The following is a 27,740-nucleotide window of genomic DNA, read 5'->3' as shown; positions in this document are numbered from 1 at the left end:
CTTTATACTTTCTGTGTCTCAGCTTGCTGTTCTTTATTTTACTGTTAGTTTTATGTGGCTTTTGTTTCCCTACTAGAAGCTTTTTTAGATTTTGGAGTTCTTTAGCTGTTTTTATTTTTATTAATTTTTTTTGAGGCTGGTTATTAATTTTCTACAAATTTTTTTTTTTAAATTTATAGCATAGTACGTCATTTTTCCTTTAAGTTAGTAGTCACTTTTTTGTCAACTTTGGACTGATCATATTTTTCTGGGCTCTCACACTTGTTGAAGATGTCTAGAGCACTGTGTGAGTCTGTTTGCTTGTCACAAGAGCTGCGCAGACACATGACGCCAGGCCGGCTCCGGTGCAGGGTGCCTGCACGGACCACAGCGTGCGTGCCAGTAGCCACCACACGGCATGGGAGCTACTACATCACAGTCTCTATCCCCACACACCAGGGCTAGGCGCTGTAGAACTTGGGGAAACAGTGTACCAATTAGCAATCACTGGCTGCATGACGCCAGGTCAGGGCAGGGCTGAAGAGGAGATATGGCAAGAAGCAGCCTTCTACAAATGCTTATATCATCTGCTTGAGGTTGATCTGTGATAGTCACACCTCAGCCCTTGGCCCTTGGACCTCACCTGCCATTTTCAATCGTAATATTTTTGTGGATAAATATTGCTGAAACAGTATTACAGGAGTAGAGTTACCAGCGGTGGAAGAAAGAGAATGAGTGAGTGTGGTGCTGCAGGTGGGCTACGACATGACGAAGCACGCGGCGGACCGGCTGTTCAGGAAGACCGGGTGCTGCCCCCGCGACGTGCAGGTGGTGGAGCTGCACGACTGCTTCTCGGCCAACGAGCTCATCACGTACGAGGCCCTCGGCCTGTGCGAGCCGGGCGGGGCGGGCGAGTTCATCGACTCCGGCAACAACACCTACGGAGGGAGGGTCGTGGTGAACCCCAGCGGCGGGCTCATCTCCAAGGGCCACCCCCTGGGGGCCACAGGTACCGCTGCTCTTGGCTCGTGCCATCACTCCTGAGGTTGTCATTTGTGTGATGCAAATATCTCTTCATGATGTTTTAATGTGACTTCATAATCAAAAACATGAAAAACTTGCTTAATTTTAAACATGCATCAAGTAACAGAAATATTGTGTAAACAATTCAAAACGCTGCCTGTTTGTGACATTTCATTCTTGAAAACAATTTATATCTTCGCACTTACCAAAAGTAGGAGATAATAAATAAATGCCAACTACCATGCACTAACACAATAAAATATTGATAGCCATTAAAAGAAGTAAACGCCATAGTTTCAACTGTGTTTAAATCAATAGTCACAAACGCAAAATTAGAATGTGTGTTTGATGTTTACGTTCTCTTTTAGAAACCTTTTTCAAACATCTTTAATTTTTATTTTTTTTGTGTTTATTTATTTAAACATATATACAAGTTAACATTATTATTTTTTTCAAAAAGAAATATAAATGTTTTGTTTTATAGGCTTAGACCCTAGTTATTATAACATTACCATTTTTCAATTTATTAATGTATAATTTCAACAAACTATGGGAAAAAATTTATTTTACCAACTAAGAAGTTTTTTTGAAGCTAACAGAGTTCCACTGCACTTAGTGCAAGGAAAACTTCCTAACAGGAGTCAAGTGTTTGCAGACCAGCGGTACAAATATTGATGCTTGTTGCAAGGTATTCAATGAAAATATACTATACCCCCAATTTTACATATGCTCAAGGTTCTACAGATTGCATTCGTAAAATTGGGGATGGTCCATTTTGAACTCCCTCCAACCGAAGAAAAATATTGTTTTATTTTTTTTGAACCAAATTCCATGTTTTATCGTATAATCGTAGCACATTTTACACTAAAATCAAGTTTGAAAAGTAGGGGTGTGATTTTTATTCGAAGAAAGCATTTTTGTTGATTTAAAGTTATTCAAAGTTAAACAAAACCTAGTCTTGGAAAGTATGTTTATTTTATAAGTAGAGTATAAAAAAGCACGCCAAACAATTTAAATTAATAAGCCGTGCAACAAAAACCTATTTTATTAAACTTTAAATAAAAAAACGAAAACTGTGACCCAAACGTAAGCCAGAACTAACGAAAAACTATCGTCGTACATGCGGGCTATCAAATGTAGTTTACTCAGCACTAGACAGTGTGTGTGCGTTGCATGCAATCGGCGAGCTATCAATATTTATATTCGACTACGTGGGCATCAACGTAACCAAACATGAATGATACCAACTAGCGCTGGCAACATTTTTATAAGTGATACAGAGCGGTGATGAGGATGAACAGATAAAGGTTATAATGTTTGAAAATGTCTTCAAAAGAAAATTAACACTTGGACAACTATGTATTTCTGTAAATTAAATAAGTAAGTCGTAATATTCAATCGAAAAATAGATTTCAACTTATTGCTGTTGCATTATCGCGTAAAGTTTACCACCTACACTGAGCACTCGGACTCTTTAACAGCTGGACCTAAAACATCATGTGACGTTTATGCAGGAATTTTTGACGTGACGTCTAATAAATCGATGAACGCCGGCTGCACGCACAAAAAAGTGTCCCGTAACGCACATTGTCCCACTACGGATGTGTCCTCCTGTTATGCTCATTGTACGCATGCGTGGCATCTCTCTTCCACTCGATTGGATCAACCATCGAATTGATTTTTCAATCATATTTTCGTCATTTGAATTATTAATATTATGTAATTTAACTATCATCCACCGATTTTCAGCACAATAGGTACGGTTATTTAAACAGGGTGGCCACTCACCGGGAAAACCAGGATTTATCAGGGAAATCACGTTGATTGGGAATTATCAGGGAAATGTCAGGGAATTTTTTTAATAACCGGGAATTTTTTGTATCATGTATATTTCCGCAAAGCTGCCAACCATTACGGATTTTCCGTAATTATTACGGATTTAACACGGAATTACGGAACATCGCTAGTGTATTATGGAAACGAGGCTTTGTGCTGCTAGGTAACGGAAAAAAATTCAGTTTCTGGTGTGCGTGTTTCGTGAACGCAGTTCGAATACATCACGTGGTTGCGCAGATAACGGAACTAATAAATGTGTGCATGTACTATCGAAATAAGTAGATTAATTCTTGTGTTTTGTAATAGAAATGGTACGGTATTACGTCCGTTGTACGATACAAATAGTACATATTCTCGGACTTTTCGTTTGTTAGCTACTTACATCACGATAATTTTTGTACGGTACTTTGGCTAACCTGTGTTGTGTTAATTACTTTCTTGAAAGCCATTTTTTTCATCAAAGTGTTTTTGTCGTGTCGGTGAAACCTGTTTATGTTGTTCGATAGTGTTGTGTTCTTCAGTGCCGATTGTAGAAATGAAGCGTCTGACAGAACAATGTGTATCTGGGGCAAAAAAAAAAGTTATTCTTCAGAACTTTCGACCAAACTATTCAAAAGAATGGCCATGCTTGTCATGTTTTGGAACGCCACGCGTTTTGTAATGTATGCACGTGTGACTTCGATTGCGCATGGTTGAAGGGATGACTGTAGACGGCATATTGAATCAAAGAAACATGCAGAACATTTCAAAGCCGTGACGAGCCATATATCTATATAGTAGTTTTTCGCTACATCTGAAGAAACTAAAGTAACAAACGCAGAGTTATTGTTTACAAGTTTTTTGGTAGAACACAATTTACCAATAGCAGTAGCCGATCATTCGGGTAATTTGTATAGAGCTATGTTTCCGGACTCAAAAATTGCCCAGAAATACAGCTGTGCGAGAACAAAAACATCTGCCTTAGTGGAGTATATGGCTGGTGAAACTAAAAGTGAAATTGTTGAATCTATAGTAAGTGGACTATTTGCATTAGCTACTGATTGTAATGAAGTGTATATTCATCCATTAGTTGTTTCATTTTTAAATCAAACACAAGGTAAAATTTGAACTGTACTGTTATCCCTTGTTGAGAGTACTAAGACTAAGAATATTTCACAACTAGAAATGTTACACTTCAAAAATGAACGCAAGAACAGTTGTCAAAAGTTGTGTGAAAAAATGTTTGAGCGCTCGCCACTGAAATACCCCATTACTAGGGACAGGAAAAATTCGCGGGTTCAATGACCTGTAGGATGAACTCCATAGTTCTGCGTACTCTCGGTCAAATGCCACCCACTCATTGGCTGCTGTCTTGTGAGACGACCCAACGTAGCAGCCTGAGATTCGATAAAGCTTTGGTCGGGTATTTCTCATTGGCCCAGAGTCATCCAGGTGAGTAGTGAGCCAATAGCAGAGGCAGCACTGAGGTATAACTATTTGTATTTTATCCTATCGCGAAATGAATTCGCAAATTTTTCCGGTCTCTAGACATAAAACAAAACACAGACTGCAGGTCATTGAAAGGGACGGTATAATGTAAAGTGACATATTTAAAATGTATTATGTTATTTAACAAACTTCCGTATGTATGTATATAATGAAGAAAATACAGCAGGGTGCTAAAATGTGAGTAATCTCTTTCTATAATATTATATTATTTCTTCAAAAGTATGTTTTTTTTGTAATTGTAAATATCAGGGAAATTTTGAACTTTTAATCAGGGAAATCAGGGAAAAATCAGGGAATATTTTCGGTGACTGTGAGTGGCCACCATGTTAAAAGTAATGTTGAATATTCAAATAAGTTTTTAACGAACAGTGGTGTTTTACAGTTACACATAATAATTCAAATTACACCCGGGATCTTTTGCAAGATGTTTTAAAAAAAATATTGTAACACATTATAAATAAGTTTGGTGTATTTGGGATGCGTATTTGTTATTAAATCGTTATTATAAAAATGAAATAATATTATTCCCCTACCGTGCTGCTATCTACGGTGACGGACGCGAACCGAATGAAACGCGATATCTGTCCACTATCGCGGGAACCAGGCACGGCGAGTGCAGTAATACTAATAGGTTACATTACAATTGACTAAAGAATTATGGTTATTCATATAATTTATGATAGATATTTGATTACAGTTTATTTATTTAAAAACTTGTTCATAATTATATTTAAACTTTATAGTTTAAACACCTGTTTTTAAAATTAATTACAATTCATCTACACGTGAACTGTTTCATCGACTGTTTATAAAGTGAAGTGAAAAAATTTGGTTTTCACTGCTTATTACAACAAGAATTTCGGCAATAAAGGTTAATTATTCTTACATTTTAAAAATCTGATTACTAGTATAATTTCAAGTACTTATTCTTTTATTATTAAAATAAAAATGATTCAATTTTATTCATAAAAGTATGCAATCATTTTATCAATGTTTTGTTATGACGTTGTCACGTTAAACTATCATCCGTAAACCGACTTTACAGACAACCAATTTTTCTTCTCCAAATATTGCCACCCTAAAAAATGGTGCAACGATCATGCGTGTGCAACAGTTTTGTAATGGAACACAGTGTATTTGTGTGTGTGTTTGGTTTTAATAAATAAAACACCATTTAATATAAAATACTATTAATGCAAAAAAATAACCTCTAGTTGCAGCCTGTGAACAGGGAATGCATTCTGCCTCCATCCCCCCCACCACTCCTGTAGGTACTGTACGTTACAGCGCGCCGTGCGGTGTAGCAGTGCCCGTCTTGCATACACACTGCTGAATGATGACTTCTTCCTGTTGTGAACAGCGTGTGTAATGTTGATGACATAATAACTGCTCATATGTTTTTTAAATGTGTACACATTTTAGACTTTTCTCATGTAAAATAAACAAGTTAACCATGTATTCTTCCTCCTTTTCCACCAATGATACTATTTTTCTCCCCTCTTTTATTAATTGCACCCAAGGATATGCCAGTATCTGGTCTTTACTGGAGTGACAAGTAGGGGTGAGAAGAGTAACAGAAGAACTGCTGGTTGGACATGACTTGCCCAGGGCTTGTTTTAGAAGCTGGAAGAATTTCTTACTTCGCACAACTACGAACTTCCCCTTATCAGCTTTATAATTTAATCTTCAACAGCGCACCGGTAAAAAAATTGGCTGTCTGTAAAGTCGGTTTACGGACGATAGTTTAACGTGACGTTATAACAAAACATTGGTGAAATGATTGCATACTTTTATAAATTGAATCATTTTTATTTTAATAATAATAGAATAAATACTTGAAATTATACTAGTAAACAGATTTTTAAAATAAGAATAATTAACCTTAATTGCCGAAATTCTTGTTGTAATAAGCAATGAAAACCACATTAACTTTTCACTTCACTTTATAAACAGTCGACGAAACAGTTCACGTGTAGATGACTTGTAATTAATTTAAAAAACTGGTGTTTAGCTATAAAGTCAAAATATAATTATGAACAAGTTTTCATATAAATAAACTGTAATCAAATATTTATCATCAATTATATGAATCACCATAATTTTTTAGTCAATTGTAACATAACCTGTTATTACTGCACTCGCCGACAGCGTAACGGAATAATGAGCGTAATGGGACAGCGTAACGGAACAATGTGCATAACGGGACACTCTTTCGTGCGTGCAGCCGGCGTTCATCGATTTATTAGACGTCACATCAAAAACGAACGAACATTGATAACCAGAATCGAGGGGAAGAGGCCCATAGTTAAGCGTACACCTATTTTATGGTTTTATTTTTAGTCCAATTTCATTTTTTAAACAGAAGTTTTTGGTGTACCAAAATAGTGGTAAAGTTAATGCTTGTCCTGGAACAGGCATGTGAGTGTGGCTGGTGTGTTGGCAGGCGTGGCGCAGTGCGCGGAGCTGTGCTGGCAGCTGCGCGGGCAGGCGGGCAAGCGCCAGGTGCCGGGAGCCAGGCTCGCACTGCAGCACAACATCGGCCTGGGAGGAGCGGCCGTCGTCGCCCTGTACCGCCTGGGCTTCCCGCTCGCCCGCCCGCCCAGGTATTGCCTTGTGTGCTCACTTGAGTATTGCCAGCATGGTCATGTGTACGAGTCAGCCAAGTTCAAAAATGGTATGCAGTCCACATGTGATGCCACATTTTTTTATATTTAGTTGATTTGTAAATCACCTTGAATGGGTGTCATGCAATTATCTACAAATAACTATTCAAATTCTGTTATCTTTAACATCTATCAAGAAGATAAGAATCTTTGTTTGAATTTTTTGTGATTTATTGTGTCTGTAGTTAGAAACTCTGATAATATTATATAGGTTGTAAAGGGCACCAATTTAGTTCTGCAATTTAAATTATAATTTTAAATACAACTTATATTCTTCCGCCATTTCATTACTATTAACAGTGTAGATAAGGATTTACTAGCGATGTTGGCTATATTACGTAATCTTGAACTATATTTATGAGTTTCATGTTTGTTTGAATGTATTTACAGTTATTTAGTGCATTATAAAAATTTTGGTTACTTTAACTTATACTACAAAAACATAAAATAAAACTTCTGTGCAAACTCATTACTCAAAATTGCGTAGAATTTGATGCAATAACAATTGTTTCCTATAATGGGCTTTGAGTATCCTTTTCCACGTAATTATTATTTATACCACGTGTCATTGAAAAGAAATAAACATACAAAATAAATGTCTATTTTACCATCCACTTAGCTAAAAATAATAATCACGCACGTTAATGTGAAGTAAAGATGAATGAACGATTATTGACGAATAAACACGGTTGAAGCACTGCTACCTCACCCACCGAGCATAAGCACAATATTATCATACACACAGCCTGAGCATTCTTGTACTGGGCGTATTGTGTGTAGGGCAATAACAAACGTGAATATTCAAAGTAGCAATAAAATGATTAGTGTCGGGGCGAAAATTTGTTTTCATTTCAATGTTCCAATGCAACTGCACAAACACATTTTAGTTTCCTTGTGCTTTATAATATAATTTGAAAGAGATAATTCTATTTACTTATTAATAGCTATTAGTTGTTTATAAATTTTTTGTAAGAAAAAATAAAACAGCTAAATTACATGTAAAAATACAGTTTTTAACATTGTTACTTTTTCCCTGTTATCAACCAAGAGATTGCAGATAGCATGACCTAGCATGTTTCATAATGTATTATGTCTCTGCATGAATGAATAATTAATTATAGCTATTCGTGTGTAGTGCGTAAAATAATTGTTGGTTTTATAGGATCGGAGTGCATGCGACGAATGCAAGCATTGATGACGGCAACAGCTTCAAGGCTGCTATAATGTTCAAAGCCCTGGAAATAGCAATGGCAGAAGACCAAGAGAACCTGATCGAGAAAGTGAGAGGCATTTATGGCTTCAAAGTACGGAACGGGCCCGGCGGAAAGGAAGGCTACTGGGTAGTCGACGCTAAGAACGGCAAAGGGTCTGTGCAGTTCAATGGGAAAGGTAAATACTTTATCATTTTGTTTTGATTAAGCTATGCTCTCAAATAATTCTTGCATCAAATTTTTCAAAAGACAGCTTGTAACTATGGACCAGGAAATTTTGTTGAGTAACAAGTCTTCAAATTTTGGTTCACAAGACACTTAAATTCTTGGATGAAAATGGAAAAATTCTTGAGTAAAAAATAAATTTCTTTAGTGATAAAACATACATGACAAATTAAGGACCGCGTGAATTCATATCATGCATTAAATTAACTAAAATTAGAATTATTAAATTTACATTCTACTTGCAACAAATTTTTTTAAGAGAACTTATTTTAATACTTATTACATAACAGCAAATACAGTGAAACCTCTCTGAAACGACCCCTCACGGTTCCCAGGAAGAGGGTCGAAATAGAGGGGGGGTCGTAATAGATGTTTTCCGAAATTTTCAGTTGATTTCAACCCCCCCCCCCCCCCTTTTTTTTTTCCCCAAACCGCTACTCGCTAAGAAACCAGCCGTACAATGGCAGGATGCTGTCACTCACAATGCTAGACGGCTTTGCTTTAAACGCACTTCAACCATCATGACAAGTCCGTCGCCCTACAGGCCACCTCTAAAGAAAATATGTCAATAGACAGTTTATTTTTACTGGTTAGTTTACATGTATGTATTCTGCTTGCCGTAGTTAAATACACTAGAACCCCGATGTCACGAATCCCGGATTTAACGAAGCAGTGATTTTACGAATACATTCTCGGGAACCGTCAAAAAATAGGACATTTTGACCAAAATGTGAAAATCAGAAGAAAAAAATTAAAAAAAAAAAAACGAAATGAAAGATCATTAAATTTTGTTAATTTTAACACACAGTGTATTTTTGTGTCGGCTTTAATACATCCAATAATGTTCATGTAAGAATAACAAAAAAAGTAATGGGACATTTCCTCTAAAAATACGGCAGCAGTAGCTTGTGCAACGTAAGTGGGAGCGCGGGAATATCGTCTAGACAGGCTGGCGGCAGCACAGGCGGCGGATGCATGACGTCATACGGCTTACCTCTCCTTCCCTTGCCCAGACTTCAAGGTTCATCCCTCCCAGGCATACAAACCATCGTGTCTCTCTCCCCCTCCTCCATCATCGTCCTTTGGCATGAAACTGTCAACATCCTTCCTCCCCTTCTCCAAACTGCGTGCAACGAAAGCAAGGTTTGTATAGTCCATTTATGGTAAAATGAAAAAATTTTAAGGGCCCCTGCGACAGCCATTTACCGTTAATTGTTTTGATACAATTTGTTTTTTAGTTACACATTATTTCTGCTGGAAAATCACTGAAACTTCAAAATTTCTTTAATGGAAAAATTTAGCAGGGCCATAAAAGTATTCATTTTTACCGCAAATGAACTATACTCGCCCTTCCTGCTGGACAACATTCTTGGCGCGTGACGCATGGCAACTACAGTCGTGTGCCGCACACAGCCACGAAAAACCTACACGATTTCCAAACTACACTAGATATCCGACTGGAGTCTGTTTACGAAAAGCATTTAAGAATTTGTTAATGCCCAACTGGTTCTATTGAGATAAATTGGCTAAAAGGCATGTTTTCGAAGTTTTAGGTGTAAAAAACCCCTTACAAATTTCTTGAAAGTATTATAGGAAAATGCATTACACTAGGGATGGGACGAATCCACATTTTGGTCGAATCCGAATCCTTGTTCGAATCCTCAGTGTTTGTCATCGAATCTCGAATCCCAGTCCCACACTAAATTTCACATGTTATTAAAAAAAAATCACATGTGTATTTATAAAATTATAAAATAAGTGCATAGTGTATGTACACCTGATATAAAATAGACAAATAACCTCAAAAACCACACACGTAAGTTTTCATCCGTCTAATTCTCTGTTACATTTATCCTTCCTATGTTTTCAATAAAATACGTTTGTATAACAGACACCATTTAAAAAAAATTAAGTTTTTTTCTGCAATGTTATATTATTGAAGGTTGGAAATGATCGAGTAGTTATGCTAATTGACAAAATGCAGCGTAGTTTATCTTATGTTTGTGCTATTTCCGTTACCTTTATAATATTATTTAGGTATACAATTTTCTAGAGCTGGATGAACCTCAGTTCTCTAGTTTCGAACTGAATCGAACCATAGCAAAAAAATTTCGAACCGAGATGAACCAAACCTCATACAGAAATAATTGTTTGGAATTAAAATGAACCGACCACCAGCATTTTGGTCTTTAACTGAATGGTGAGAAAGAAAAGTTCTCCAGCCATATGTAAAATTAAAACATATGGCTTAGCTTTATTAAATTGCAAAACATTTTATAAGTTAAGTTTATGCAATAAATAATGAAGGAAAGAAAACAGTTTAGAGAAAATCATTTTGCATTTAATTTCTTTATATATACTTTTAATTCATGAAGAAGTTCCATCTAAATTTCAAAAAGACTAGGTATCTTCCTTTTTCAGTGTACACTAACCTTCATTAAAAAAATATATTATTATAAAGATGACGAACATTCAGCATAAGGCCACATAACATTTTTAATAAGTAACACTTTTTAATAGGACATTAAAAAAAAGTCGAATGTGAATTAAGTTACCTATCTACATTACAAAACCCGCTGACTGCAGTTGCTGTTTTCTTGGAAGAATGCTGCTCGTCAGAAGAAACTTTAGACATTTTTTGGGGTGGTTCTGGGTCATCTGGGTCGTCATTATCTTTTCTCCATTTAGAAAACTTCAACGACGTAAGCCTGCTCATCGCAAATCACCTCAAGAACAATAATTTTGTTAACGTAACGTAAGAAGTGTGGTTATAGAAATTTGCGTCGGAAAAAACAAAACACGAGAAATAATGATGGCTGCCGCAACTATGCTAGTCAACTTAGTACCGTACTGTAAAATTTACTGGACCAGTACATTTAATACACAAGATTAAATTAATATTTTCAGTACCTGACTGTTATAACCAAAAAGGCCAAAGAAAATAAATACATCCCAGTAATTTAAAATAGGTACGTAATTTACGTAATCATTTCCTATCGCATTTGTCTTGTGTTAACTTGATCACGTTAGTTTTGCCGAAATACGAGAGTTCTCGTACATGCGCTTTAGTTTAACGTATGGGTTACGCAATCTTTGGTGATTTTACAACACTTCTCGTACACGCACTATAGTTAAAGGTATAATATACAATACCTTTGGCATTTGTACGATAGTTTATATTACGTAGTACGAGAAATGCATACAAAAATCTCTAAAGTAAATAAAAAACAAAGCGCGCCTATATGAAAAAAATTCTATGCGAGTTATGCGACAATTAATAATTTTTTTTGTCTGCACTTGAAACTGTTGAGGCGACGATTATGCGATAAAAGTAGGATTATTACATGTAATGGAATTTTGTTGTGCTGTTTTGTGAATGGTCTCAAATGGGGGTTAGAAAATTAGAAAAACGTAATTTTTTTTAAACGAACGTTCGGTTTTTCGAATATATTTTATGAGGTTTCGAACCGAACCGAACGTAAGGGTTCGGTTCGGTTCTAAATTTTCGAACTTCGCCCAGCACTACAATTTTCAATTACTACCTAAAACTCTTAAAAACCCACCTCGAATCCTACCTCGAATCCCACCTCGGATCCTACGAATCCTCGAATCCATAGGATTCGGTATATTCGACGAATCCAAGATTCGAAAATCCCATCCCTACATTACACCTTTATCTTTATTTTTCCGCCATATAATGTTATGGTCACCGCTCAGATTTCACAGTTATCTGACGGGAACGAGATGACTGCGCGCCAGTTCAGAGCCTTGCACTTAGAGGTTTTACTGCGCTAGAACTACCATTGAGCGTCGCTCTTATCATCCCGCTTCACTAACACACATGCTGACCAGAGGAAGCATGTAGAAATGCAAGGCAGGAAATTTTTCCAGCTTATCAACCAGGACCCGGGCAAGTCTTGACTATCAAGCTTTTCACATTAAAATATAAGAGACTTGTATTGTGTAATTTCGGTGTTATTTAGCGGTTTTTCTTAAAAATTGTTTTTTCGCATTTTACATATAAATTCGCGGAAAATTTCGTGATTTGAGATTCACCATATAATTGTGGCCCAAGTTATTGCTCGCGCGAGAGGCGAGACGTGGAATGTTATTACAGTGAAACCTCGTTAATAAAATACCGGTTATTTCAAAGTTCGCGTTAATTCCCCTTCAGACTGGGATAGCATATTTAATGTCAATCAATACGGTTAATACGAAATATTCGTTATTATGTATTACGAAGTAACCTCACGTCCGCTCACGTAGTGTACTATTGTTTTATTATCGGATAAACCGAATGAAATTTTAGAACAAGAATCGCACACTTTAATCACGTGCACGCAGCTTCACTATAATTCTGTTAACGGCAAATAATTTGTACGGTAAATGGTCTACAGTCAAACCTCTATCTATCGAACTCGCATGTATCGATTGTCCGTGTTTATCGTATACTTTCTACGGTCCCGGCAAAATTGCCATACAACTAAGGTTAAAAAAGTCCGCTTGTACCGATGTTCGAATTATAGTTTTGTCCGCATTGATCGTACAAAATATATGGTCCCGTCACTATAAATTATAATAGATGATCGTTTAACCATAAAGATTTTGCAGAAATAACCATTTCTTAGAAAGAAACCGTCATAAAAACAGTAACGATAGTAGACAGTAGTAAAATTCAACTTAAATCTGCAGCCAAGTAATGGAGCATGTAAATATGAAGAAAAGACAAATGAACAACAACTAACGAAGAAATGGGATGATGTACTATAACTACAGTACAAACCCAATTGTTATCCTAAGATAATTACCATAAAAAGAACTAAAGATTCTTTGTCGATACCATAATTACTACAGAAGCACGATAGCTACCACATTTGCACTACAGTTACCGTAACAACCGAGATGTATATTTACTGTGACGGTAATGTTGTTATTTATGACATATTAAAAATAAAGAACATTATTGAAAAATAGGATGTTAAATTTTTGTATGTACGTTTGGCACATGTTGCGAAGAAATAATGCGATCTGAAAAAATGCAGTACTACTACGAATAGCGAAAAGGGTAATCGTGGATTTTTAGGTTATGGCAGTCTCTCTCGTTTTTCAGTAATATCGGCCGAAAATTAACAAGCGTATCGGAAGTCGGCAGAAATGCTGATTCAACTAAATATTGGCAAAATCGGCTTCTTCAGTACAGCTCTACATTTGATGACATGAGTAAACATATTTCAGACTTCAGGATATTGAAAAAGACTTTAATTTCCATGTAGATTTATTGTGCGTATGTTTTTTTTTTGCAAGTGTAAATTGAATTAAGTAAAATATTTCCATTTTTATTTATTTTTCAACTGATTTAACTTTAATGACAAGTAACTGATATATTTCTGACACTAATTTTGAGGTTTAAATATTTTTTAAAAATTCTTAGAGTGAAATCCACGTCAGCATTAATTGTCTTGGAAAATGTTCTGGCTGCTAGTGATGTAGACACTGATGTCTTGTCTTCCTTCGACAAACTTTGCAGTGCAGTAAAGGACATTTATGCAACTAAAAAAGTGCAGAAAAAAAATCAATGAATTTTTCAAGCCTCTTTAATTCTCTATTTGACTAATTTTCGAGTAAAAAATCAATACGTGATTTTGTCGATTATTATTAATGTAAGCATATGCACCTGTTAATACAAACTGCAAAATTTTAGGTCCCTTCAGGTTTGTATTAAAGAGGTTTCACTGTATAAGAAAGAAATGCGGGGTAGACAGACGGCAGCCAGTGTGTTTCCTGCGCGGGGAATAAGTGGCGTAGCTTTTTTTTTTATGCTGGGTGAAGCGACTTTTTTCTATAAACCCACAGGAAAAGATAATTGCTTGAGCTGTCAAAATAAACATCGCTGCGGCAGTTAAAACAAGTCAAGGCGGGCGTGCATCCAGTCGGTCGCTGTGTATTGTCAACCGATAGTAATCAAAATCAAGAGAAATCCAGCAGGTAGCTTTGCCTTAACTGCGTACCACACTAGACACTCGCAAAAAGCTAAACGTAAACACGTTGCCACAAAAACCTTTATCTGCACCCTGCCGGCAAAGGGACGTGGAATGGGGGTTGTCAAGCACTGACAGTGGTCGACAGGAAGTGGTATATATTTTTAGATATGCGCTGCTACGGCAGTACAGCACGCGGCAAGAGAAACGCAGTAACACGCTACTCACCACAAGAAACTTATTTTCTGTCCGATTTTCGGCAATTTTTTCACGGTTCCTCGAAATCAGGTTGTAATAGAGAGGTGGTCGAAATAAATGGGGTCGCAACAAAAAGGTTTTACTGTAGTTATAGTTATATCCATTAGAAAATGGAAGGACCTTTGGTGTTGCAAAACCTATCCCTACCACCGTAATAGGGAACTTTCAGAATACTGTAATTATTGTTTTGAGCCGTGGAGGGGGGTAGGCGGACAAGAAGTGCACGTCCAGGGTCTGGCAAGGCGTGTGCTCGAGGACGGCTGGTTGTGCTTGCAGCGAAGCCCGACGTGACGTTCGTGATCAACGACGACGACATCGTGGAGCTGCTGTCGGGCAAGCTGAACCCGCAGAAGGCGTTCTTCCAGGGCAAGGTGAAGATCCAGGGCAACATGACACTGGCCATGAAGCTCATCCAGCTGCAGAAGCATGCCCAGAAGAAGATAGAGGAGCTCCGCTCCAAGCTGTAGCGTAGCGCCAAGAATATCTGTCTTTGGGAATTACATTGTTTGCAGCTCCCACATGTAACCATGAGGTGAGTTTTAATTAATAAACTGAGCCCATGTAGTTTTTGTTAATTTTCACTTTTTGTTAGCCGGAATATTTTTCATTTATTCTTTTTTTAAAAAAAAGTCCAAAGGGTTGAACTAGTATCCAATATGCAATATCATTTACAAATATAATAGCTTAATAATCTTCAAGACATTAATTTACTTCCATCTGCTGCTATCAATAGCAACATTGCCTTGCAAGAAAGTTACTAGTGTCTGTGTTCAACTGTTTGGTAATGAGTGGACCAGCACTGGTTGAACCATATGAACTTGTAATTGTGTCTGTTACAGAACTAATTGTTGGTAAATACTGTGAGTTGTGTTTAAGAAACTGTTTAACAGAATGCATGTACTGAACTAATTACAAATTCCTAATGTGTGCCCTAAAGCCCACCTGAACACATGTTCGACTTGCCTTTTGAGACTACTTAATTTTGGCTGTGTTCAAGTTGTTGAGCCAACATGAATTTATTTAAATACTTTGATTGATACCTAAAATACTGTGTGATAAAAACAATAGAATTTACACTGTTTGGGTAATAATTAAATCATATTTGTATACTTTATTTCCAGATAAGTGAATTTTTATAATAAACTAATTTTTACATAAATAAAAAACGATTCTCATACACATTTGGTAGGTTTTGAATAATTGCGTGCCAGTAGCTTGGCTTCTGGGTTGTAGCTGAGACCTTGGCAAATAATTCACCAACGTTTCGGTCGACATTGCAGTAGCCATCAGGGAGCAGTTACCTACTGAGGTTCTTACCAGTCCTGCCTTTATGTACTCATGCCTTTGGGGAAGGTGCTTACTGATTGGCTGCTGCTGTGGGCCAATCAGAGCCTTCCTTTCTTCTGGTTGGCTGGGCTGTTTTGCCAATCAAGGGTGATTTGTCTGATGTTGGCTGTGGAGCTCTGTTGAGGATTTCTAAAGAGTTGGTTCCATATTTTACTTAATTTGTAGCCATCTTCTCTATTATTGTTTGCTGGGTGTTTTAATATTTCTATTGATTCTAGAATGTATCTTTACTTGTATTGTCGGATGTTGGATATGGTGTGGAATTGGTTGAAACCAATGCTGTGTCTGGTTTCCAAGGAGTGTTCTGCTATAGCTGATCGTGGGTTCTCATGTTTGTAGTCACTGATGTGTTCTTTAACTCTTGTAATTATTCGTCTGCCAGTTTGACCTATACATACCTTGCCACAGGAACATGGAGTCTTGTACACACAGGCTAGGTTATCGGCAGGGGTTTTGTCTTTCACCGATGTTAGAGACCCCTCAATCTTGTTAATGGGTTTGAGAACTGTGAACATCTTGCTTCCTAAGAATTCTTGCCACTTGATCAGAAATTCGTTTGACATAAGAAATGAAGGCTTTATTAGGAAGTTGATGTTTCTTTTTCTGTTGAGGTGGTTTCATGGCTTTCCTGATTTCTGACTTTGAATAACCATTCGCTTGAAGAGCACTTGTAAGATGTTTCATTTCTTCCCCAATATTGTCTTTTTCACAAATGGCTCGAGCTCTGTTTACCAAAGTTGAGACACTTAGAAGAATCTGTAAGAAACATCTGATTGTCTAAGATGCCATAACCCCGACGTTCTATGGGCTTCCGAAGATACATAAGAAGGACATTCCTCTTCACCCAATAGTGAGTGCAATTGGCTCTCCTACCCATGCACTAGCCAGATACTTGAATGGATTAATCCAACCTTTATTACCCACTCCAGCTTCTCATGACTGAAATACAGCACATTTCATTTCTCTTCTTAATAAACTTTCTCTTCCACCAATAGATCTCCTGGTCAGCTTTGATGTGGTTTCACTCTTCACTAAAGTGCCTGTCCCAGAAGACCTTCAAATTCTCCTCACATGCCCGGGAGAAGACAATCTGAGCAGAGACATAGTGAAGCTCACAGCACGCTGTGTTTCTTCTACCTTCTTCTTGTTCAAGGGGCAGATCTACAAGCAATAGGAAGGTACTGCCATGGGCTCGCCTCTCTTCCCTATTAGCTAACATTTTTATGGCCTAATCTGAGGAGAAAACAATAAGTACCAGACAGCTTAAACCCAAGTGCTGGTATGTTGATGACAACTTTGTCATTTGAAGCCATGGCAAAAGATAAGCTACTAGACTTTATAAAACACATGAACAGCATCCATCAGATCATACAATTCACCATGGAGGTGGAAGTAGAAGGGAAAATGTATTCACAACTGTTTTTGATGGGTCAGTATTTTATTTTACACACCGCTATAAAAATTTTCTTGACAAACAAAAGTCTGTTCTCCAGAGATTAAATTAATTGTTAAAAATAAGTAATAAAAGCTACCATCTAAACAGTTCAAGTTGTCATGTATTATATAATGTGTGACAATGTTACCCTCAAGTTAACAAAGGTTTGTTGAAAGAGGAGACATACACACACAATTTTTTTGGTTGAATTAAAAGTAACAAAAGGCTGCAAAGTGGTAGGAAATACCTTCAGTTTACTACTCATAAACAACTATAAATCATGAATTTATCTTTAAAAACATTTTTAAAAGTATATTGACCCTGTGTTAAAATGATTACCCCCCCTCATCATGTGAAAAGATAGGGTAGGGGAGACTGCGTGCTGTCTGCAGTATTCAGAGATTAAAGATCCTTTTTTTGACGTGTGCTGATAGCATCCGTCCATTGGCTCCAAGGAAAATTAGGAATATTGCGTGGGTCCCACACCGTAAACCGTAAAGGTTCGGCTAGTAAGTAACTGGGAACCAGTACCACCAGCCACATCACTCCATTACGGCACTAAGATCGAAAGTACTGGAGTTACAATTGAATTACACTGGACTAAACAAAGAAGGATCACAAACATGTAGTGTGTAGCAGTGTGTTTAGAAACATTCCTAAAAAACATTCTCTGCTTGTAAAGATATTAAAGATAATTTTTATTAAATTTGTAATGGCAACCAAATATATAAATACATACCTAAGGATATTGCTGTGTAAACTGTATAATACATGTTATTTTTAATTAAATCATATCTTTATTTAGAGTTTATTTCATTGGGTTGGCATTGTGAATCACGTTTTTTTTTACTTTTTTTTATAATCATTTTTCATGTATTAAGGGACCAATGTATCATGTCTTTGATGATACAAAAATCACATTGTATTATGGTTGTTATTGTTAAATATATTTTATTTACATAGTATTTTTTTATGTGTATCTTATTCTACTTGATTCTCTAAGTGATAATGTGCAGCAAAATTACAAGTGAATTTAATATTGTTTGACTCTAAATTCTTATTTGTAATTGGTACCTCTTACATGCTTGGACAATATGACTTCATGAGATTGCAATCCTAGAAATTAAAGTTTTTTTTTTTTTTTTTTCAGTTGTGAAACTTCCAAACTAAGATGAAATGTTTTAATGTTGATGGAGAAAAAGGTTGGGGGGGGGGGGGGGGGGGGTTTTTTCTTAATTACAATTTCATAGATGAACTGTTGTTTGAGGGCAATATAATAAAATATTTTTGAAAATAAATGGTAAATAGTTAAACATAACATGAGGCTATCGGCACAGTAGCATCCTAACCACAATTGATGTGTTATGGCTAGTAAAAAAAAAGGGTTGCAATGATTAAAAATACAGTAAAACCTCCATTAACGAAATATTCTATTTAACAAATAACCCCATGCAACGAAATAAAATTTTGGTCCCGCCGAACCGCCATAAGATCAATGCTGTTTTAACATCTAAATACTGAATTTTATTTGTTCCGAAATAGTGAAATTCCTAGTGATGGGTCGAGACTCGAAAAATCGAGCGAGTCGAGTCGAGCCGGCGAAACTAAACTCGACTCGAAAACTGAGTTGATTAAGATCGTGTCCTCGAGTCTCGTCAAAGTTTAGTTTTTGGCTCGACCATAATGTTGCACAATTTCCAATAGTGAAGGTAGGTACTTATCCGAAACCATGCACTTTAAAATAAAATAAAATGTATTATTTAGGCCTACCTAGTGGAAAACCTCTGATCCAACACTGAAAACCTTGAAAACGAAGTCGGAAGATTATTTATTTTTGATTGTGTGTATCCCATCCTTCAATATGCACTTAATATTTATAACTGCAACAAAATACCTTTATTTAACTATAACGGAATTTAAAAAATGTTCTCTAGATTCAGTCATGAACAAGACCACGTTAATTTTAGGGCAGCTTTGGAAGTAAATAATATTTACTACTAAACATTAGATAGCCGCCATTTTAACTCCGGGCCAATGGCCTACGTAAGTCATCATACAGCCAGGGAATGTTGCCACTTTGGCAAATCGATATCAACAATAATTGAAATCTCCAACCAGTTTTCCATGGCCGAACGGAAAATTAAGGCTGCTGAAGTTTATGTTTACACTTGAGTTTGCTTCGCCGGCGTCGTATTAATCATAAACGGTTTAGTATTAGTGGAATAGATATGTTTGTACGGCCTGGGATTTTTTTGAAAAATTTGATCATCAGACAGCTAAATGCAAGTGCTGCAAAAAAATACAAGACTCAGTCATCATCAAATTCACGTCTGATTCGTCACTTGGATGTGCATTTTCACTTAAAGCGTCAGTATGAAGATTAAAAAAAAAACACAAAAATCAAAATGTGTAGGGAAACCTTCAATAATTCAAAGTTTTCATATTTTATTACATATATTATATTGAGAAATATTTAACTTATATTTATTTCGCTCATCATTCTGCCACTTGAACCTCGCTAAGTTTGACTCATCTCAACAAATTTCCATGAGTACGGCTCGAGTTCGACTCAAAGACAAATTTCTATGAGTTCGACTCGAGCTCGACTCGAAGATAAATTTCTTTGTTTAACTCGAACTCGACTCGATGCTGAAATAGGGTGACTCGACCCATCACTAGAAATTCCCTTTACAACAAACTGCCGCTTTTGAAAAACACGCAAAAATAAACATCTCTTACAAGACATCCACTAATTTTTTTTGCATTCACTGCTTAAAAATACGTGCATATGACCTTAAAATAATATGCACCATCGCGGAAGGCAATAAATAAACAAAGCATCATGGATAACACACGTCGTATATACATGCCACACTTTGTTCAAAATGGCGGGTACTTTTAGCGCTAGTGGCGGAAACCTCTCGTACCATCGCTCTGGCAAGATGAACAACTAGTGTATTTTGCGTTTCTATGGTTAAAGATGCACACACGCAAATATTTTTAACTATGGTGTAGTACAATTTCCGTTTTTTCAGTTTTCACTGTTGTTTATTTATTTCCACACCTAGTTACGGAAATCAACACGTTACTACTGTATAATTAATTCTGAATTCTAATCCTAAAAAGCGGCGACAGATTGACGTTAAAATAAAATTAGAAATTTTAAATGGATTTGATGAAGGTGGGAAAAAAAAGTGATATAGCTAAACGTTTCGACATCCCGGCGTCTACACTTTCGACCATATTATCCAACCGGGAACAGATCGAAAACAACGCTTCTCTGGTAGGGACAAATTGAAAACGTGTGAAAGTATGTAAAAATAATGACTTGGACAAGATACTTTTTGACTGGTTAATGGAGGCTAGGGCATCAAACATCAACAAAGGCATGCCAGGAAGCACTGGGGATGGGAATTGATAATTTCCAAGCATCAAATGGTTGGCCATTAAACAAGTGTATTCTATGTACTTTTTCATGTTTAATTCCTCATATCGTATTAAACATTCAGAAAGACAGTTCTAGCCATTTATGTGAAGCTTTATGATGACTAGAAATACATTGTGCGAAACCTCCATTTAACAAACCCCTTTACAACAAACACAACAAATTTTGGTCCCTTGAGATTTGTTAAATAGAGGTTTCACTGTATTTGTATACTATAGTATAATTATAATTTACACATTGTGAGATGTAGTAATTTTTAAATAATGCATCATTCTGAGCAGTTCACCAAACACCAACCTTTCATTTCAGTTAATTTTCGCCTTATTTTCTAGAACATGATATTCTACATATTTATCCAGAAATTTTTTGTAAACAGCAAAATACGGCGAAATCCAATGCAATCCGTTTCAAGTTTTTAAAAAAAAATTTTTTATAACAAATTGGTGATTAAATGAGCTCATATGTTCATATTTAAACCCTAGTTATTCACATGTTTTTTTGATAACAGCTGCCAGCTAAACTATATTTTAGCTAAGCAATGATAAACTCAATTCCTGCTCATTTTAACTGGAGTCCGTAACAATAATTTACGTTTTTGATGTGTAAACAGCTTATCTCTCTGTATACAGCATTTAGTAAGAGCAATTTCGTGAAAATGGAATGGAAGTCTATGAACGGACATGTGTACATAAACCTGTATACAGTCACTTTGGTAAACATTAGGGGCCATAACCAATGTATTGGTGTGCCCAATGCAACTTTATGATAGTGAAACTACCCTGTGATATACTTGGTAAACATAAAAAGTCAATACAAGTTTTAAAATACTTGGCTTTACAATGATGATAATACATACTTCCCAATGAAAAGGGTGTGTCTGAAAGGCACTGGGCACTGCTGTGTATGAATAACAAACACAAGCGGAACTAAGTCAGAATCTACACCCCGCAGCCCCAGACGAGGTGAGTGCCTGAAAGTGGCCCACTCACCAATTACATTCTCTACGACCCGACCCCGCCGGGAGCCCAGGGAACTAACCACTACACCACCGTGACCCAGTCAAGTACACGCGGACCAAGTGACGTCACGAGAAGAGGCGGTCGCTGAGGTCGCGTCGGGCGGGGAAGCTGGACTGCGTCCCGGGCCGGAGCACGGACAGGGCTGCCAACTCGCACGCCCGCCTCGTGGTCTCCTCCAGCGAGAGGCCCGGGTGGTACGCCAGGTAGTACGCCAGCGCGCCGACGAACATGTCTCCAGCTCCCTGCAGTCATACATGACTCTGTTGAAGGAATGGCTCTAAACATCTATAAAATGGGGAACCATCAAGAGTGTTAAACTGCAATCATGTGTGTAATGGCATGGATGGCAGCCATGATGGTTTCATGGTCCTCACACTCTACGTCGGCAATCCTTCGCCCGGACTACAGTGGATGCCTCGCAGGACTGTTATAAACTGAGCTGGCCTACAGTAAACCAGCACTATACAAAAACGGTAAACAGATCTTCGCTAATGAAGAATGTGTTCAAGTCTTAACCTTGTGTATTAAACATTACATAGGAAGGTTCTCAGAAATAAGTCCAGAAGAAATCACACATTTAAATGGTTACTTTCTTTTATCAGGCAGTAAGTAGTCTAGCAAGAGGAATCAATACCTTAAGCAAGCACTTACAACTGTTAAGTCAAAGTGATTGAAATTACACATGTTACGATGACTATAATAATAACTATAATAGACAGTCCTTGATGTGCAAACAGAACTACCAACGGCTACAAGCAGCTACTTTAATATGGCATAAATTTACACCTCAAAAATGATTACATTGAGGTCTATGCAACGACTGCTTTTGAACACTGAACTCATACATATAATAAAAAATTTATACAATATTACAATAAGCATGGTTATGACAAAAAATTACAGGTACTGAGTAAATATGATCATGGACTGATCCAGAGAGAGATAAAGTTCAGTTAAATATCACAAGCAAACAACTAGCAGGAAACGGCGGGTCCTATTCCACTCCAGACTGAACTACACGCTAAACTGCCTCGAAGCAACAGCAGGGGAATTTGACCACGCGCAACAGCAAAATGTTACACGTAACAAAAGGTGAACTCTAGACAAGAAGCTACAAACAGGAAACCTCACACGCATGTGGACAAAAGAAGTTACAAGTACCCATGCAACTGAGCACAAAAAAATGCCAACAGGCAAAGACAAAGAACATGCAAGTTAGGTCGCACAGGCGACTCGCTACAGAAGTCTTGCGGCGAACAGCACGATCCACAAGCAACAAGGCCCACTGGAAGCTGTATCGCGACATGAAAAAGCTACGAGGCAGTCTCCCATCATATGCAAAATGTGCCACAGTTACGTAGAGGAAAGTTAAGCCAAAACAATTTCAATGGGTGGTGCCAAAATGGTAATTTTGAAGAAAAAAAAAGGACAAATTCAAACTCTAATACACATGACATGCGCTGCCTTCATACTCACACAATCATCTGTACAAAACTACCCATTACTGCACGGTTTCTCAACCAGAACTTGAAAAAGAATGTCTACAAAGCACATCACGATTAAGGTAACATGCACACAGGGGAATGTAAGAGATGGAGGGGGCGAACTACACACGACGGTGTCAGGGCCAGTGAGCTCCAAACAACTGTGCCGTTCAGCGAGGACGAGAGAGAAACCTCCCCCGCCCTCTTCCCCATGCACTGGTAGGTAATGGAACATCAACCTTATGTGCACTCTAGGAACAGACAGTTGAAACAAACTTTCTCTTTTTCTGGCAAGCGAGAAGATCTAGGGAAGGTTTGCCTCAACAGAATAATTCCAACATTACACTTGCCCTGCACAGTTGGAATGGAAGAGCAGGAGGAAATTTCAAAATGGCAGCACGGAGTGGGGCACTCGGTGCTTTTGGTTGTAACGGAATATGCAACGTCCAGGAGTATAGTAACTGTGTGAGGTCAATAGCAGATGTCCTTAACATCCCCCCTTTTTTTGCTAATTAATTAGCATAATCCTCACATCTCCACCTGGTGTCAAACCGCCATATACCTACTATTTATGTACTTTACTAAAAAAATCATAGTATTTTAAAGAATAAAACAATGTAATACTAACTGTAATCAGTAGAAACACCTACACACAACAAATCCCATTTGGGCTAATGGTAGCCCAAGGCATCCACAGGTGGGGAGTGTATAGTGTACAGTGTATTTCTGACTATTTCACATCCATAGAGGATATATAGCACTCACGGTGGTGTCCACGGCGGTGACCCGGGGCGCCGACACGTGAACCACCCTGCGGTCGGCGCGGGACGCCAGCACGGCTCCCCGCGCTCCCAGCGTGATGACGGCCGTGCCACAGCCTCCGTCCAGCAGCCGCAGCACTGCCGAGTGCGCGTTCTCCGCCGTCACCTCCCCCCCCACCATCACGCCCGCCTGGAACACACGGCCGCCCGCCCCTCTCTCAGCATGTACTACAGTCAGATGAAACAAGCAGTTGATGGGAATCACTAAACAAGTACACAAATGAAGTTTCAACAGAGGGAGGGTCAGTGGACCGGTAAGTCATCTTAATCCCACCAGAAACATTATCATAGTTTGTTCTCCTTCGCCCGGCACGTCCCTGAGTTATACAACAAAAATACAATTACAAACACTTTGTACATTACTAATTTTAAAAATAAAGATTTGAAGTATGTGTTATGATTAAACTATTTCCTACACAAAAAAAAAACGAACTTATGTATACACATTAGAAGTTATGCTTCTATGGCTTTAGTTAAATTTCAACCTAACATTTTACAACACAGAACACCACACCCGACTCGCACCGGGCTGTGTGGCCGTGCCCACGGCTCACTGCTGTCCGCGCAGCGCTCACATCTAGCACAAGCTTTCAAGGACTCCGCGCTCTGTGATTTCAATCTACAACTGGGTAATACAGATTCATAGCACGATTAATAACAAGTTTTCAATGTGTGATGTCATTTGAGTTTTTTTTAAGGATTAATTGAATTTTCTCAAAATTAAAAAAAAAAAAAAAACCCTTGTATTTTTGCAAGCCATGTCTTTCCGTAAAATGCAAAACTCTCATAAGAGGAATATTACGAAATCTAAACTCCTTGCTCCTCTGCGACACAATGATTATGAATCTGCTAGCTGAAACTGTTGGCATACCTGGGCCTAGCACGTTCTTTTCTGAAAATCTCACATCACAGGCTTCAAGCCCACTTCAAGCCCACTTCAAGCACATGCATGGCCTAGCTGCTGGACTGTCTCTCTAACATGAATTCACTTCGAAATATGGTCGGTGATGCTACGATAATGAAAACTATGCCACTACATACACTAGAGAGAGGTGTTAGGTGTTGAAGAAGAAATGAGCATTAGAAACAGCAAAGAATGGCTATAATGTGAAATTATCCAGTATAGTGATGGCCTGATGGTCCTATTGTAACTAAAGTATTTAAAATTTTCCATTAACCATATCTATTTCTAATATTTACAAAGTAATTTTTTATTAAAATAAAAATAAAACTATTTGAACCGATCTCAATTGTGAATTTTTCCATTACTAAACATGTAAAAATCTGGAAAATATCAGGTAGTGCATTACCTTTCCTCGTCTGTCATGAACACAAGACCTAGTCAAAACTATTGATCGAAGATGTGAACCACGTGCTTCCTCAGACATGTACTCTTTGACTTGACGGAGTTACTCACGGAAAAAAGTTGCTTTATTAGTTAGAACCATGAGCATGCAGTTACGTACCTGTTCCTTGACAGCAAGCCTGCAACTACTCTCTACTTACAGCAACTAGCATTTACGTCTCTCTCAGCCCACCTTCATGCCTGCATCACTGGCCGCATGCTTCTACACTACAGTTACCAGCATCCGGGCATGCTCAACAAAAGTATCTTACAAGGCACATACCAACCAAAAAAATCCTTCGAAGAATTGGTTCAGTCGACAAGTAATATACCCGTACAGAACAATTCCTCACGAAACATGAGCAAAGTTATCAACTCAAACACTTCTCATCGTTGGCAGGTTGGTGGTACTGAGCAAACAAACACAACAAACCAAAAATTAAATTAGCAGATTTTCTAGAGGACTGAGGAACTTTCAAAACAAACTACATACAGCAAAACCTTTTTGTTGCGACCCCATTTATTGCGACCACCTCTCTATTACAACCCGATTTCAAGGAACCGTGAAAAAATTGCCGAAAATCCGAAGAAAATCGGACAGAAAATAAGTTTCTTGTGGTGAGTAGCGTGTTACTGCGTTTCTCTTGCCGAGTGCTGTACTGCAGTAGGCAGCGCATATCTAAAAATAGATACCACTTCCTGTCGACCGCTGTCAGCGCTTGACAACCCCCATTCCACGTCCCTTTGCCGGCAGGGTGCAGATAAAGGTTTTTGTGGCAACTTGTTTACGTTTAGCTTTTTGCGAGTGTCTAGTGTGGTACGCAGTTAAGGCAAAGCTACCTGCTGGATTTCTCTTGATTTTCATTAGTATCGGTTGACAATACACAGCGACCGACTGGATGCACGCCCGCCTCGACCTGTTTTAACTGCCGCAGCGATGTTTATCTTGACAGCTCAAGCAATTATCTTTTCCCGTGGGTTGATAGAAAAAGGTCGCTTCACCCAGCACCATGTTATAAGGGAGGACACTAGATGGTTTGTGTGTCTGGGAGGGATGAGCTAGCCTTGAAGAATGTTACGAGGGGAGGGCGGGGTGAGCTTATGCGTCATGAAGCCGCTGCCGCCAGCCAGCCGGGCGAGCTTCGTGTGCGCCCACTCGCGTTGCAGAACCTACCGCTGCCATATTTTTAAAGGAAATGTCCCATTATTTTTCTGTTATTCTTACATGAACATTATTGGAAGTATTAAAGCCGACACAAAAATACGCTGTGTGTTAAAATTAACAGATTTTAATGATCTTTCATTTCTTTTTTTTAAATTTTTTTTCTTCTGATTTTCACATTTTGGTCAAAATGTCCAATTTTATGACGGTTCCCGAGAATGTATTCGTAAAATCACTGCTTCGTTAAAACCGGGGTTCGTGACATCGGGGTGCTAGTGTATTTAGCTACGGCAAGCAGAAAACGTACATGTAAACTAACCAGTAAAAATAAACTGTCTTTTGACATATTTTCTTTAGAGGTGGCCTGTAGGGCGACGGACTAGTCATGAAGGTTGAAGTGGGTTTAAAGCGAAGCCGTCTAGCATTGTGAGTGACAGCATCCTGCCATTGTACGGCTGGTTTCTTAGCGAGTAGCGGTGTGGGAGGGGGGGAGGGGGTTGAAATGAACTGAAAATTTCGGAAAACATCTATTACAACCCCCCCCCTCTATTACGCCCCTATTCCTGGGAACCGTGAGGGGTCGTTTCAGAGAGGTTTGACTGTAGTACCTAACTGTAAAACAAGCTTCAAAAATTGTACAACACACGTGTTTGAAAATTTTTCTATCACAAGAGGTAGGGAGGTTTTAAAGAAATAATTTTATAAATTATTTACTTTGTTATTATTATTTTAAATCAAAGTTACTTATGAACTTAAGAGTTATTTTTATGGTTTTTTTCTATTTATATAAACATCATGGAATAAAATTCTTTCATGTATACAGTACTACTACTATTTAATATTTGTTATTGAATCTGCCACACAAAGAAAATTTTCTCACATCCAAATTTTCAATCACGATAATGTGAAAATTATGCTTTTAAAACAAACAATAAATCATACACCTTGGTTACACAAATATAACTTTAACACAAAAGCCTCATTAAAAAAAGTGGAATAAATTGAAGAATATGTATAAGAA

The 27,740-nt window shown here is 37.7% G+C and overlaps 2 protein-coding genes across 2 annotated transcripts in view; one reads left to right on the top strand and one right to left on the bottom strand.

Moving 5' to 3' along the window:
- Positions 1-15,236, top strand: part of LOC134535418 (sterol carrier protein 2) — a 33,325-nt gene extending 18,089 nt beyond the window's left edge. The window contains exons 6-9 of the mRNA XM_063374498.1: positions 733-988; positions 6,770-6,929; positions 8,152-8,378; positions 14,938-15,236. Of these exons, the coding sequence (XP_063230568.1) occupies positions 733-988; positions 6,770-6,929; positions 8,152-8,378; positions 14,938-15,128 (834 nt within the window). The 3' untranslated portion in view covers positions 15,129-15,236. The remainder of the gene's footprint in view (positions 1-732; positions 989-6,769; positions 6,930-8,151; positions 8,379-14,937) is intronic.
- Positions 15,237-17,427: 2,191 nt separating this feature from the next.
- LOC134535420 (ribokinase-like) overlaps positions 17,428-27,740 on the bottom strand; it is a 34,129-nt gene continuing 23,816 nt past the window's right edge. The window contains exons 6-7 of the mRNA XM_063374501.1: positions 24,157-24,342; positions 17,428-22,149 (exon numbers count right to left, since the gene is read on the bottom strand). Coding sequence (XP_063230571.1) covers positions 21,973-22,149; positions 24,157-24,342 — 363 coding nt within the window. The 3' untranslated portion in view covers positions 17,428-21,972. The remainder of the gene's footprint in view (positions 22,150-24,156; positions 24,343-27,740) is intronic.

The sequence above is a fragment of the Bacillus rossius genome, chromosome 8 (genome assembly GCF_032445375.1).
Source record: "Bacillus rossius redtenbacheri isolate Brsri chromosome 8, Brsri_v3, whole genome shotgun sequence".
NCBI classification, from domain to species: Eukaryota; Metazoa; Arthropoda; class Insecta; order Phasmatodea; family Bacillidae; genus Bacillus; species Bacillus rossius.
Note: the sequence above shows the minus strand (reverse complement) of the source record. Positions and strands in the feature narration are given on the sequence as shown.